The 16704-nt window shown below is 34.0% G+C and overlaps 1 protein-coding gene across 2 annotated transcripts in view; it reads left to right on the top strand.

The window, feature by feature from the left end:
* Nucleotides 1–16704, top strand: part of KHDRBS2 (KH RNA binding domain containing, signal transduction associated 2) — a 518678-nt gene that overhangs the window by 499030 nt on the left and 2944 nt on the right. The window contains exons 9-10 of one of the 2 annotated variants that reach the window (XR_004421664.1): nucleotides 4015–4187; nucleotides 6157–6217. Coding sequence is in view for 1 of the 2 variants with exons in the window: in XM_033093385.1 (XP_032949276.1) it covers nucleotides 4015–4112 (98 nt within the window). In the remaining variant the exon portion in view is untranslated. Of the gene's footprint in view, nucleotides 1–4014; nucleotides 5140–6156; nucleotides 6218–16704 lie in introns of those variants that run through there. The other variant, XM_033093385.1, reaches the window with a different exon arrangement.

Below are 16704 nucleotides of genomic sequence, written 5' to 3'. Positions count from 1 at the left end.
TGGTAAAGGAAAAAAAGCAAACAATTTCTTTAATGAATGCTTCATTTGCCCCTTTCCTTCTTCTTTCATATACTATATGGTACATTAAAATCTAATTGAGAAGTCCAGAAACGTTGGGAATATGATCAAGTCACTTAAGCTATGTCCGTCATATCCTCATTTGCTATTTCCAGATCCACAGTTCTGTAAAGCATTCCAGTAATTTCAACTGGCAGACAGTTATTTTGTACCTTTTCTAAGTTATAATTTGTTTGTTTGATTCACATGCATAGTCTAGCTATACTTCTGATATGACAATGATCCTGATATTGGGAGCATCTTACTTCCTTTATCATTTTCCAGAAGGACAAAGAAAGATTATCTCTAAAGTTCATTGTCTGCAGTGACTTTTTTTTTTTTTTTTAATGACATTCTAGACCACCTCATGGGAATAGTAGCAATTGGCCAGGACTCCAAAATGTGCATGAAGCCAAAAAGTATTTTAAATCTACCTTGTTTGCTGAAAAGAGAACCCCAAGAAAACATGTAAATTCTAAGGCCATTCCTGGGCCTTTATAACTTAACATTTTAGAGAATTTCCAACATGAGGACCTTATGTTTGTGTGTTTTCCATTTATAAGTTTCCATGGTGGACTCAAGTTAGAATTCCTTGTATTTTTGAGAATCACTTCTATCTCTGATCCTTATAGTGAAGAAACCCAAGAGGTTCTGGTGAGCAATGAGGTGATTAGCTGACCATATAAGGCTCATTTACACACTATATGATGACAAAAAAAAGTATTCATTGAATCAGTGCTCTCCGGTCCAGATCAAAGACCATCACTTTACTGAGAGATACTGGCTTATATTATCATATGGAGATTGTAAATGTGTGGCTATCCTGTATATAAACATTATGGTATTAGGGAAGATAGAGACCAAGGAAATTTGGCACAAATAGAAAAAATATTTTCTTGATCTCAATTCACTATTATTATGGAGAATATGTAAATAATGAACTCAAGATCTGAATTAAGTGAATAAATCCTTGACTTCTCTGCTAATGGTAAGGAATCCTAGGAAATCTAAAACTCACTCCCTGGGTATGAATTCATTTTGGCTGTCATTCTTGTTACAATTATGGAAGACTAATAGTATTTCCCATTTTCCTAGCCTTTTCAAGGAGGAAAGAACAATAGTATCAATACCCACACAAACAGAATTATGAAAGAGCATATTTTTGTGCAGTGAAACAATGTTTTTACCCTTTTTTGTAATGGGATTCCGCTATGATTGTTTCATTGAATCCAATAGTGAATACTTTTGGTACTTAGCTAATTAACCCTTTTCAGTAAGAAGTCTGACTTCAACTCCGTAACAAATATATAAGATTTCTTGTTATAGAGCTTGCAAAATTAATGTTGAATTTCTTCAGCTCAATTGTTACTGTTTTCAAGGTTGTTAGAGGGAGCTCTTTCTGCTTCATAGTTCCTAGAGTTAATCATTCATTCTTACAATCGTTCATTGCATTCAAACCCCTACCTATGTATTTTTTCCAGTCACTAGGGATAGAGCAGTGAACAGCGACACTTTCCATTTTAATGTTGGCCAACAGTTAAGAAATCTAAGGTTTTAAGTCCACAAATTAGCTGTTGACAGCTTTAGGTATACAGTGAAGCCAAATCAATGAGTTGTTATTAAACACTTAGTTTTCTGTGGCAAATTCCCAGGATTATTCCAGTTTAAAAGTTCTGGCAAATCTGGGGTAGATGAAGCAGGTATTGCTGTCCCTCTGCTCGTGGTTGTTTCGCTATTTTACAGAACCTACCAGGAATATTCAGCATCTGAGAAAGGATCCAGAACTTCCATTCCCTGGGAAATCTTGAAACCTATGTTATCTCAGCTCCAAAACCCATAGACTGCAACCCAGGGATCTCTAACACCCTAGAACAAATGGAGCAAAAAGGGGTACATTCCCTTTGTTAAAAACAATAATCAACTGGAACAGAGTTGATCACTAGAGGAGAAGGACTTTGACGTATTCTTGATTATTCATAGACAGTGTAAAATTTATGTTACATAAGGCTAAGAAGGCACTTTCAAACTTGTAGCAAAAGTCCATTTGCCTTTGTAGTACATCAAAGAAAGTTTTGTTTAATTGCAAACAAGTACTCACATAAAATTCTGCTCTAAAATGTCCATGTTGAGAAATTCTGGAAGCTCAGGGGTACATTCCTGTCCTTAAGGGATCACATCAGAAATACCAACATCTACAGTCTCCCGCCCCAAAAAAAGACAATAGCGTCTAGAGCAGGCGTCTGTCAACCTTTGCTGTAAAAGGCCACAGTGTAAATATTTTAGGCTTTGCAGGCAGTAGGGTCTCTGTCACATTACTCATCTCTGCCTTTGGAGAGTGAAAGCAGCCATAGACAGTGTTTGGAAATCAGCATGGCTGTGACATGCTGTGACATGCCTGTGACATGCTGTAACATGCCTGTGACAGGCAGCTGGCCGCATTTTGCTCACAGGCCATAGTTCACCAACCCCTGATCTAGGTAGGTCTGTATTCTGGGTAAAGGTAACATTTGTCATATTTATTTCAGTTCTCACTTCTATTTTATGTCCCATCACATAATGAAATAAACATAAGTATGTACCTTAAATAGTGTAGGAAATATAATTTTCTGTGCATCACCAGATATAATTTATAATAAAGGATATCCTCAGAAACCTCATGTTTACCCATTTAAGTGCCATTAGTTTCTCCATTGATAAACTTGATCATTTTTCTATATTGTAGATCATTAGCCCTTGGCTTATCGAATAGTAAGTGCAATTGAATTTTTTCTTATTGTTTTTGCCAAAGATGTTCTTTTTTTAAGGATAAATAAAGGTTTTATTGGTCAGTTTGGATAAGCGTCTAGAGATATTTTTAGGGGGCATGTACTCTACATCAGTTGGCCTCAGTCTGCAGGGATTTTCCATTCGATATTGTCATTACCACCACCTTTGATATCAGCTATCCACGGCAATGTGTCTCTCGTAACCCCTTTTCTTATGTCCGTACTTCCTCCCACTGTAGCCCCGCGAATAAAATCTGCTCTCTACTGAAGAACTAAATTCTGATTGAAAGACCCAGATAACCTAGTGTCTGGTATCAAATAAGTCATCATAAAGCCAATATTAAGTCCGTGGCCCTTTGAAGGAGGGCTGCATTTTTCTTCTGGGGGCATAAACTTTATAAATGCTATTTTCCATGTGACTCCTTTTAATACTCAGAAGTTTGGGTTTTGGCTAGGTTCCAAAACATTGAGGTTATTGGTAGTCTGATTAACAATAAGAAATTTTCCTAGTGTGCTAACACCTCTTTATTTCCAACTTGTTTATTTGGAAAAACTAATATATTGTTTTTCTTTACTGATTTTGCTACTTAAAATTTACTCTACTCCATATCTTGCTTATCTCTGACCAATTTTGTTTTGCACAATGGATCTCAACTGTGGGCCACATAAGAATCTTCTAGGGAAGCATTTGAAAAATGCCAGAACCTAGGTCCCACCCTGTAGAGTTTTCTAGTCATTTGGTTTGGGAGGTAGAGAACAGGCATTAGTCATTTTTTGTTTTGTTTTTGATTTGAAGATTCCTTGGAGATTCTCAAGTAAATCAAGGCCTAAGAACCACTGGTTTTCTATATCCAGTTTCTTTTAGGAGTCTGTATAAAGGATTAAATATGGAGTAGTTCACATTGATACTCCTCTTTCTATTTGTGGCATAGAAATTTCACACATAATAGATATGGGGTTATCTAAGAACTCTCTCTTTTTGAACAGTGCCCTGCAAGTTTATCTAAGTGGCTGCATTTCAACATATATCCTTTTGGGGGATGATCTCATCATGTGGATAATGCAGTAACGCTTGAGCCATCGGTGTTGAGATCTTTTATTTCCTTTTCTTTCTGAGTCTACTGTGTCTTAAATAACTGTTTCTGATAACTGTGAAGCCATGTGAATGTTACTGTCTTTCTCTTGTTCATAGCACCAGAGGAATGGTCCACGACCCGCTCCAGCCTGAAGGCGCCACCGCCAAGGTCAGCCAGAGGGGTGTTCAGGGAGCACCCCTATGGTAGATATTGAAGGTCCGCCCCACTGTGACCTCACCTCAAAGACAATTCATAGCCTGTGGTCTCCACATAAACAGCAACAATACAAGTAATAGTCCTTTTTTTTTTTCTTTTTTCCTATTCTAGGGATAACTGCTCATGATTACTCCCGTATATTTCTTGTATTTCCCCTATACTGTTGGTGTGACATTGACACTAGTATTATTTTACAAAAGAGACTAAAAGAGTCATTGGCAAGCATTGTCTATAAATCATTCAGTAGGATGATATTCTCTTGGTTGTTTTTCATTGTTGTGTGTAATCTTTTTTATTTCTTTTTTCTTTTCTTTCTTTCTTTTTTTTTTTTTTGTTTTAAGAAAGAGCATGAATCTGTTAACAGATTTTGAGTCTCAATCAACTAGCAAAAACTTTGTTTAGGGTTGCTAAAAGACTGTAATATGATTTTTTGAACTAGATGATAATAAAGTTGTAGATAAGATGTTTTAACCTGTCTTTTAATATCTGTTAGTTAGATGACGATGTTCGATATTAAGTTTGTAAATTTAATTTTAAATGCTGTTTTAATGGGGTTGAAAATAGCAGCTACTGTATGTACGTAGCTAACTGAATTTGTTCAGTGTTTTAACCTGTATTTGTTAAAAAAGGGAAAAAAAAAACCACACACATAAAGTTCCATGTGTAAGCTTCTCTAAATAGGAAACCACAATTTGTCAAATATGTTTGCCATAATTTGTCAATAAAGCTGAAAACTTTTGTAAAAATTAAATTTGGAATTACTTGTTTTCTAGCTTTAAATGCCTGCTTTATTTCTTCTTCAAGAGATGCCTAAAATGTTTTCTATTTAAAAATTACAAAAATGAACCCAAGCCTGTTTTAAGATATTTGTGTAATACTTAAAAATGTATTAATAACTTATGGTTGTTAAATAATTTAAAAGTTAACAAACTAAACTGTTACATGAATCATGGTTAGTAAACACTAATGTATAATATGTTAATGGAAAAAAATGGATTTAGAATAATAAATGGATTTTAAACTATCCTCTAAGCTTTATCTTGCTAAACACAAATTCTGATTGACTTGTTTGCATTAGCATGTCTCTCGTGAGAAAGAGTAATGGAGTATAAAGAGGTAAGATTACCACTTACCACTGTCTAAATGCCTAGTTCTTCAACCTTTGAGTTTCCCCGCACATTAAATATCCCATCCAACATGTAAGCATTGCGTAGATTCACTTTATTGTTTTCACTCAAAGGAGTGCGTGGACTTCATTTGCGTAGTTTATAACAATTTGTTTTGACAAACAAATCATCAGTGTCACTGGCCAGTTGTTGCTATTCAACCTCAAAAACTTTATTTGTAATTTTCAGTGCTAAATATCACCGCCCTTGAAGGCAGTTTAGAGGGCTGATATTTCTTTTGAGACTATCAGACTTGATGGCTGATGATTATTAAGGAAATATGTCGCAGGACTCAAAGGATGACTAAACGTTAAACAGGTAACACTAATAGTAACTCTGTAATTTTGCCTATGCAACAGTAATGTTAAATATTCTCAGTTATTAAGTTCCTGATAGTTAAAAAAGTAAACCTACAAAAACATAACAAATAGGTCTATAGGTTATTAAAACAACTAATTAACATTAACTAGAGGCACCAAAATTATTTTACAATATATAACCCTCAAGGTAATAAACAGAACTAAAATTAACAATAATAGTAATGCAACTCTTGCTAACATCAAACGTAAGCTAAATTTTGATGGAAAAAAAGAAAGTGAAAGACTGGATGGTAGGGATGAATGCCAAAACTGTTAATCTTTTAAATACAGTTTTTTTGTTTATGGTGGCTTTTGTCAATGTGATTGGTTTACTTTTTTGCTGCGAATCAGCTTAGGCATATTGCTGTTCAGTTTTTACAGCTGGAGTTGCATGCTAATAGTTTTATGAAGTGTGTGTGTGTCTGTCATCAATTAAAATTGTAAATATTTGCCTTTCACAAAATGCTATTGAGTTATATTTAATTTTCTTTTTTTTTATTCTTTCTCACTATTTCAGGTACACACAAGCAAAGAGTACGTAATTGAATAGCAGAAGTGATGGGCTAAGAAGGATAAAGGTAAGCTTATTTTTTATTTTCTCTAAAATAGATTATCTTTACCAAAATGAACCCGTGGCAGTGAGCTACAACACCAAATGCCACTTGTTGAAATACTGAAAAGGTTTAGATTGTTATCAAGGAACTGAGTTATTTTCATCTTCTTTGAAATAAAGTGATCTGACTTGGTATTTACCTGGCAAGGCTTTCTGAGCTTATGCAGAAGCTTGTCAAGTGAAACATGAATTAGTAGTTAATATCCAGCCCTTTTCTTTGCTATTAACTACTACATATCTCCTTAACGATACAAAGAAAGAATATTAAAACTTTTGCTCTGCGGATATAAGAGAGGAAATCACAACTGTTGGCTGAGATGGAGGGATGGATAGGGAGGCCCACAACCAACCCCTCACCTACCCCTTGTCAATGAGATAATATTTATTAACATTAACATTTACTTAGTCAAATAAAGTAATTAAACTTACCATGATTTTCCCTATTTATCCCACTGGATTTAGCAAATTCTATTTGATTCAGCAAATATTTACTGAATACAAAGCACTATTGGAAATTGAGAGGTGATTTCTGTACACAAGGCGTTCAAAACTTTAGCCAAAAAACTCACACTGGAAACAATGCAAAGGCGGTTATGGAATCCACAGACTGACCTGACATACATAGAATTGAAATGGCTTTTCCATGATATTTGAAACAGGGTAAAACCCAAGTCTTCTCCTTCTGGGCCTGGTGCTTTTTCTACTACACAGATATCCAAATATCTGCAACATAGTGTAGCCTTAAAAAAGTGTCACAGAAGAAGTAGGAGAGATTCCTTCAGAGCAGAAGTAGGGCAGAGACTGAGGGAATCATGGGGTGAAAGGGAGAGCCTGTTAGATGATGAGAAAGCGAGTGTCACTTGGTGAAGGGAACAGGATGCATCAATTTATGGGGTCCCGAAAGTTCAGGAAGAGTTTGTAAGGAATGGAGGTCAATGGACCCTGACGGCCAGATTCATGAAGGCACAGAGCAGAAGCCAAGCCTGAAGAGGTGGGGTCCAGTCAGGCAGGTCCTGGCTGCCCCCAAGTACTGTGTTCAATTGTTCAGATTTTATTGGAAAAATAAAAGGAAGCTGCTGTAGTTTGAAGTAAAGAATCAGAACTATTCCTCTAAGGAAATCACCCCAAATAACCAATGAAAACCTCACATTTAGTCAACTTTATAGTCACTCATGCCTCTTCATCTGAGATAGCTTTTCTACAATTAAAATCATTAAAAAAAAAACTGTTTAATACTGTATGTGCCTCAATCAAGTCCCTTTGTTAACCTGCACCCTCAAAGATCAAAAGTTAGAGAAATTTTATCAGACATTCCATATCACGTTTGACTCTTTAAAAAAGTTAGTTTTTATAAACTAAAGGGAGAAAAACATCTCTAATCCAGATATCCTGTGTATTTTTCTCCTTTGATCCTTTCAAACCATTGGCTTGCTTTTGTAAAACAAGGAAAGTGAAACCAGTCACAGTTTGTTACTATTTTGATATATTAATCAATGTTTTTTGTAATTACTTTACTGTTGCTGTTTTGTTTTATAACCCAGTGGCTCTCTCACCATTCAGACTATTATCTTCAAATTCATTAACTCAGGGTAGGGCTATCACAGCAGAAAGACTAGTGCTAAACAAGAGAAGAGAACATTCTTGGCTGTTGAGTTTAAAATTAAAGAGTTTTTAAAGCTCAAAAACAATGATTTGTAAGAAAGGGGATTTGGAGTTTCAAAAGCGTGCATTTTGAATAGGCTTTAAGTAGCACATAAAGTTTTGTGTTAATAGATTTAAAAGACTCCCATCCATGAATGAATGAATGAATGAATGAATGAATGAATGAATGAATGTCTCCCTTCCATCCACCTGCCTCCACACATCTACAAGATAATTATTGTCCAGGCTGAGAAGAAAGCTTACGAGGCAGCAATAACTAAGATACTAGTGGAAGACATTAGAGTGGCCTTATCTGCAAAGTCTGTACACTGTATCAATTATCCACTAAAAGCCTGGGATAGTTTTGGAACGCAGAGGGGACCTTTGTCTAAAGTGGAGCCTGGGGAGGCAGCCAGCTTCACAGAGTTCCCAACCTCAGGGTGTTCCAGGTACGGTCCTGTAGAGGAATGTTTCCCATGCTGGCGAGAGTGCAGCAGGTGAGACAGAGAGAGGCGCACACACAGTCACCTCTGCAGGGAGGCAGGACAGGGCGCAGTAGCATCCACATGGACCCACACTCGACAGGATGCAGGTTGTCAGCGGCTACAACATGGAAAGGGGAGAAGATCAGCTGCTCCCTGCCACCAACACCTGCAAAACTGAAATCCAACTAGGAAAGAGAGGGGGAAAATAAATCCCTGAGTTGACGGAGGAACTCCTGACCAAAATTCATCTGAATTGGCTGAGATTATTTTTCTCTGCCTGACAGTATGAGGACTTGAGATTGAAATCAAGTTCAGGTATAGAAAAATATCATTATATGTACATTGCAGTCATTTATTGCCTAACTTGTCTGACTCTTACAATACTCAGAAGTGAATAGAGTCGGTTTCTCCGGCAAAAGGGAATGAGAATTTCCCTAAGTTAGTGGCCTCTCAGCAGAAACCTTTGATAGAATAAAAACTGTTCCAAGTGGCCCTAATTAATGAACGTCTTCCCAGTTACAGGTTTCCTTTTCTTGTCGGCATCAGACAGTGATGCCGGGTCCCATTTGGATCCCTTCATGATGTCATGTCTGCTCTCACTATTTTCAAAGTGCTGCAGAACAGTTATCTTGCCAGTTATCATTTTTCAGTATGAAGGGGTTGCCTGTTACTGAAAACTCCGTCTGTTTGACACTCTTGCAGATTCCATGGGAAGGTTTAATATTTACTGCAATAAACTATGTAGTAAATGATTGAAAATATACAATTGTGTGGTAATTTCTGAAATCAATGACATGGTATGTTTCGTATGAGGGCAGAGTAATAATAATAATGATAATAATGATAATGCCATCTCTTTTCTGAACATACCTGCCTGGCAAGGTACTAGCATTTTCACATAAAAACTTACATGAAACATCTGTAATCCTTACAACAAGCTTGCAAAGGAAGTATAATTAACCTCATTTTACAGAAGAGGAAGTTGAAATTCAGATGTTTAACTAATGTCACACTGCTAATACATAGCAAAACAAATATTTAAAACGAAGTTTGATATCCCACACATTTTCCAGAATGCTATGGTGATTCCAAGCTTTTAATGAATCTGATTGAAAAGAGAATCTAAAATCTCAAACAGCCTTAACATAATTTCTATTCTGGAGCAATATGATGAATAATAACCAAAAAAATGGATGAAATATTGTAACTTGAAGTGCATCTTTACTTTGATCTTTCCTCAAATTTGTCACTTTCAAAAGTTCTGATTTCATGATAGAAAAATCTAGATGAAACTATCCTGCATGTGTTATAAAGCATGGCCACAGTTCTACAGAACAAATGAATTCATTTATAATCTAAACTCTATCTTGACACTGAAAAAATACATGATTAAATAAGCATGAGAGCAATTTCAGGCTTTCATTCTTCAATCTATAAATCAGAACTTTACTTTCAAGTATGAGAGTTAATTTCAAACCAGAAATATCTTCATATAAGCCATGCAGTCATGTGTTAAGAACACAAAGGAAGGTACCATTCAATATTAAATATTTAAAAACAAAGCATTTCCTGTTGCCAATATCCTGTGTATCATTTCTGGACATCCTAGAGCCCTATTAAAGCAGCTGAGTTAACAATAAGATAGGTGTTCTTGTTGACTGCCAGGCACCAGTCTCCCAACCATCATAAAGTTTAATTTTCTAGTCTCTTCACATAGAATTTATTAATTCGTATTCAAAAGATCATTTACACTGAGGGAAAAAGATCACTCTACTTTACAGTGCTGTCTTATATCTCCATTACTTACACTTCCTCGTGAGAGAGATTGAGAAAACAGGAGAGGGAGTTGTCTGATTTGCACACCACTGGATGCTTTCACAACAGCTAGCTTATTATCTGTCTTTACAAAAAAAAAAAAAGTACAGAATTGGTAAAAAGTTACTAAACACTAATTTCTTTCCAGCTTCTATTCTACCACGGTTCATATTTCACAGAGGGATATAGTGACTGATCGATTTCCAAAAGACACGTGGAGAAGCTGGGATCCTCTTCTTAGAACCTCTCTAGAAGCAAATGTCACCACTACACAAGGGCTTCCTAACACCTGATGCTTCTAAGGATGACTTCTACCAAGTAGGAAAATTCCCCTGCCCACTGTCTCATTCTCTGTCTGCCCTAACACACAGGTGTTCCATATTTCCTATATTCTAACCTTATAACTGACTTTTTTAACATCAGGACGTTTTTCAACTTCTCTGATACATCTTGTCCCTCCTTTCCCAATGTCTTCTGTCATTTTCCCAACTGCACATGGGAATGTGAGAAGACAAAAATCATTCAGGTACAAATAATGTTAGAATATGGCAGAATTGCCAGTGAATTGGTATTTTTAGAGGGAGGATTTTCTTTTTAATGTATACTGTCTCCTTTTTTTATTACAAAAGTAATCCATACTCAGGGTTAAAAAATATTAGAATGTATAAAATAAATATGCAATCTAAAAATTCCAAAGTCTATAATCCTTTTATCATTTCTAGAAAAGGGGAAGGAGTACTACCGTTCCATCCATTCAACAGAGCCCCTACATTAAGAAATGTTTACTGTGTTAATTATGAAACTAATACATGTCCATTGTAAACCAAAAAGTATGAAAAGAAAATCACATTTAATTAAAACAGAAATAACAACTGTTAACATTTATATATAATCAACTGGTCACAAAATTTTGATTTCTTAGCTACAAAGTATAATGGGATCCGATAGGTGAGAAAATATCTCCAATTAGTCTAAGTTCTCTATTTCAAAATATAAAACTTTAAAATTAAAAACAAATAGACTTACTTATGGAATTCACTAAGATCAGTATATAATATTTGTGAATATAATATTTGTGAAAGCCAGTTTTAAATGTCTTTACACAGGGAAGAGTGTATTTACATGTTACATGAAGATAATCTTCACAAGGGAATTAATGTTAAATTTTTAAACTTTTTTCAGTTTTCCCTTGGGACATTTAAGAATATAAGTTTATTTATTGACCAATACATAAAAATTTAGAATATTAGGTATGCTGCTTCATGCTTTCTAATAAGGCCTAATTTTTAAAATAAGTAATACCACATTCCATTAGACAAACTTCTCTGGAATCCTTTTGTATCTGATAACCTCAAACAAAGTACAAATTGGTTTAACTTTTCTAAAAAGTTTTTTTCTTTTCATTTCTAGAGAGTAAATCATTCAGATACAAATAATGGTTGTCTTAGAATATGGCCAAATTGCCAGTGAATTGTGGGTATATTTTTTTTTGGAGGGAGGGGGTGTTAATATATATTGTCTCCCTTTTTATTACAAAAGTAATCAATACCCAGAATTTAAAAATTAGACTGTATATTATAAATTTGTAATCTAAAAATTGAAAGTCTGTAATCCTATTCCTCAAAGATAACTCTGTTAACAGATTGGTCTATATTTTTCCTGATTTTCTTTCTCCTTTTTCTTCTTTCTCCATTCCACAGTTGCTTGTTACTTATTTATTCATTTGAAATGGGATTCTGCTATGTACATATATGCAATTTTAATTTTCAGAAGTGAGATGAATTTTGTTTCTTTGTGAACTAATAGTCATTTCCATAAGGTTGATTTGTGTGTGGAGGATTAAAGTTGCATTATTACACTATGAAACTTTAAACCATACTACATACTCTAAAGTGTAAGCAAAGTTATTTTAACTTTTCAAGCTTCAGTTTTCTTATAGGTAAAATGGGGGTCATAGTAGCACCTACTCATAGAATTGTGAGGTATTTAAAGTAAAATCATACAGGGACGCATATATCCTCTGCAAATTTAGTTAATATTCTCCCCAAAATTATTTTTGCTTGACTAAAATGGTTTACTTTAAGATATCTTTATGGTTTGTATGAAATATTTAAATAAAAGCTAGTTTAATCTATAGAAAGATTTATAGTATCTTAATCAATTTGCAGCTGAGACATTTTAAAACTATTTTTTACTAAAATATTCATCTAATACAGGTTTTAGAACATGGTTGTAAACATGTTCATCATGATATTCAAAAGCAAGCATATATTGGGTATCTTAATGACACGTATTGAAAGATATGTTTATACACAATAATCTTATACTAATGTTGCATATCTATTGTTCACATTGAAATACTCAGGGCTTAAAAATGAAAGTAAGACTAGCAATAATTTAGTACAATTGTTTCAATAATAATGTGAAGAAAGGCGTTTGCAATAATGGAATGCATAACACGTCAAGCACTATATTAAGTATTTTTAGTAATGACTTCATGTATTTTCTCAACAACCCTATGATATAAGTTCTAGGGTATCTTCATTTTCCAAGTGGGAAAACTGAGCCTGGGAGAGGAGACATAACCTACCTCAGGTCACATCACTGGGCAGCGGGGTGGACTCTTAAACCCAGGCAGTCATAATCAGAGACCTCAGCCTTAACCCCTGCACCCTACTGTCCCCTCGGACTCTAATGACAAGTTTTGTAGTAAACTAATTTGAGAGGAAACCAAATGCATATGTGTAATCCATTCTTCAAGCTAGTAAAAAGGAATTAGAAGAAATTCTCTTACTATGAATACTTCCAAGATCAGTACTAACTTTAAAGTCTGATGATAAATTTCCAAGCACCTCTATACGCATAAGCCAAAACATTCAGAATATCTCTTTTCCCTGGATTATCCAAAAAGTGAGTCTTGAATAACCCTAAATTGTATATGCTGTGCCTGAGTGTATTTATTTGTGCATCTTACCACCGATTAAATGGAAGCTATGTGTATCTAAGTATAGAATTTAGTCTTCACGGTGGTTGAGATATCCTAAATGAAACCACATAAAACTCCAATGAAAAATGAAAATGAACTATAAGAATACATTTCTAGAAAAAGAGTCATGGTTATTTATTTGTTTAATAATGGCATATTGTATTAATTTGTCCGAATCAGTGTGATTATAAAAATAAAATGTAGGGTTTTTGTTTTTACTATCTCTTGTCCTATAGATGATCCATGCTATTGAAATGCATTTTATACTTTATTATACTTAATAATAGTATATCAGAATGAAGGTGAACATGAGAATAGGAAAAAAATTATTTATAAAGAAAAAGAATTTAGCTAGACGGGTGAGAAAGATCCATTAGAAGTGCTAAGATGAAAAAGGTAGCAACATGAGAAAGAAAAGATAGCCCACCCCTTACCACCTTCAAGAAATATAATGTCCTGAGATGTAAAAATTCTCATAAATCATCATGTGCAACTTATCATATAAGGCAATAACTTTACAAATTAAAAATCTGTTTTCTGTTTACAGCAAATACAGAACATGCGTCTATTGAATATATCTGGAACTTCTGTTGTGTGTCCAGAACAATCACTTTCATAGGCCATTGCATTTTCCCTTCACATCCACCAGAAGATATTATTTACCACTTCAGAAAATTTCTGTGTGTCCAATATGGGGTAATGAACAAACGTTTACACCAGCCTCTCATAGTGTATGTTAATTCAAATTTGTGCTTTTAGAAAATTACAAATTATTGCATATCTTACATTGATGTTTGAGAGATATGGTACTCCAAACTATATTTGAAGAATCCTGTAGTTTGATATACTGTGTACTATGAGTAAAAAACAGACCCTGTAGAATCATGAACTCTATAAAGGTTCTCAGTAAGAATTGTTTATTTGTTGTATTTGGATTATCAGGAAGATGTCTAACATGGGATATAAAAGGTTAGTTACTGGTAAGTGAAAGTTGGTGATGAATTGATTTGATTGCTCAGAAGTAGGAGAGGTTTGTTAATTCTCTGAGGATTTAATTTCAAGGTATTCCTGTGTTTTAAGTAATATTCAAATGATTTATTTAATCCACATAGTTTCCCATCACTAATTCTACCAGTTCATTGTATCATTCAGAGAAACACTTTAACTTGCAAATGAGACTAGAAGTAATAGCCTGTGACTAAGCAAAATAGATTCAAAAGAAAGTGACCTTATGACAATTTACAGCTAAAAAATATTCGGTGGATGCCAAATAGCCTGCTGAGCTAAATACATTGCTAGCTGTCACCTAAAAGAAAATGTCATCAAGCGCAGCATCTTGGTTTAAAGATATTCAAGAAATATTTAGGGAAAGAACAGCCAGGCTTTACCTTCCTAATAGCAAAATTAGGGCTCTCTTGGGAAACGGCTTAACGTTTTTTTATCTTAACCTAGTATATAGATCCAGATTGATGGGAGGCATTTACCAAGGATAACTAAATGAATAAATATCAATTTGCCTCCATCTTTTTCTAATCTTACATTTCTTATATACTATTTATGATATATGTAATTTGTATTGGTTTGTATGTAAAAACCTGATATTGTTTATCTATCTACCTATCTATGCACTGATACTTTAAAAAACTTCAAAGATCATATTGTTTAAATTATCACAACAGTTTTATGAGGAAAGAATGGCAAATTTTCTTAACTTCATTTTAAAGATAAGAAAACAAAATAAAGATAAGGATTAAGAGGTTTGTTCAAAATCACATCAATTCTAAATGTTAGGACTTGGTCTGAAACCTTACCCTCTCCCAAATAACTAACCACCTTGTTTTTATAAATGATAGCATCCGGTGGTGGAAGAGAGATAAATGTTGTGTGAGAGAGAACACTGTTTATGTGCAGTAATTATTAAATATCTTTTAATTAAAAAATACTCTAGGTTGACTAAAAGTTTTAAGATTTACTTCTACGTGTATATAAACATTTATTCATTTAGGTACTTCCTAAAGACATGCCATGATATTGAATACTTATTAAAACACCAGCATATTGGTGTTTTAAACACCATATGCAATTCCTCAAAATCAGGAGCTTAATGATTACAAAAATATATACTAAATTCATAATCTAAATTGGGTAATATTTTTCTGATTTAGCTGGAAGAGAATGGTATTAAAATTAAAAGTATAAAACACTAAGAAAGAAATTAATGGAGCCATTCTAATTTTGATTTATAATACATCAAAATTGAGACTCCACTTCTGTAGTATCTATGATTATCAGAACTTCAAAAGAAAAAAAATCCGGTAATCACGTTACCACTAGATAAAAATAGCATATCTTTGGCCATCATTTTTTTATACATGTATTAGTCCTTCCATCAAAAAAAAAAGCACTTCATGACTATTGGATAACTGAGGTTTTTAAATGCCCTGTGAGTTTCAAAATCTAATCTTGGCTTGGTTTGCAAAGGCCAAAAAATGACACTGCAATTTCTTAATTTTAAGCCAAGCACCCTGTTTTGAGGAAAAGATCTTGGAAGGTTTGAGTCTAAACTAAACAGATCAACAGTTGATCTTAATTTAATTTACTAAACAATTTCATGTAGCAGTATAGAGACTTAGGTTCTCTCCATAAGGGTGAACTCTTCTGGAAGGTTTCTGCTAATTGCTCCAATTTATCTTTGTTCACCTGTATTATTAAAGTACATTGCAAGGACTCAGAAATACCTATTTGTCACAAGCCCACTATTGAAGCAATACATGGCAAATCAATAGAGATTTTATTGTTTTACAATTCATCTGTTGTATTACACTGTGCAGAAAATATACTAGCTCCTTTTGCAATGTAAAAGCAACATATTTGAAAGTCTTAGGCTTACTCAGTTTCCAGGTCAAACCTCATTCCTGAATTTGACATGAGATCCTGAATTTTTTTCTCCTGTGGTCAGATAGCTAAACTGTGCTATACATTTTAGGTTCTGGCATGCTCAGAACCTCACAGATTTCTGGTTAACTTCTGAGATCAGGAAATGCACTTTTTGTTTATCATAGGTGACTACTGAAAATATTAGGGTTCATTATATAAATAAGATACAGCACCTAAGTTTCAAATAGTAAAACAATTACATATATTTGATGATGAGTTCATTCTTGCTGCCTCCCTCACCCAATGTAGTGTAAGGGTGGGTCCAGAAAGGCAGTATAAATGAGAGGTGATTTTAATTATGTCTACGATGTCCACACCAAAAAAAAAAAAAAGTAAGACTTCTGTATGCTAGAAAGTATTGCTAGAACTTGTATTTATTTATAAAGATAAATTACTTGATGAAGATATTTGCTAAATACCTAATTTAGCAAATATCTAGTTTCCTTCTCTCCTGAGGATGGTTTGTTTTTAGCAATGTTAAAATATATTACAAATTCTTTATTTTATTTCACTTATTTTCTTATTTTAATTTTCTAACTAGATTTCATTATTACTGCAGTAGAAGTATACCTTATTTCTCAAATTAAC

Source organism: Rhinolophus ferrumequinum, chromosome 3 (genome assembly GCF_004115265.2).
Source record: "Rhinolophus ferrumequinum isolate MPI-CBG mRhiFer1 chromosome 3, mRhiFer1_v1.p, whole genome shotgun sequence".
Lineage (NCBI taxonomy): Eukaryota > Metazoa > Chordata > Mammalia > Chiroptera > Rhinolophidae > Rhinolophus > Rhinolophus ferrumequinum.
Note: the sequence above shows the minus strand (reverse complement) of the source record. Positions and strands in the feature narration are given on the sequence as shown.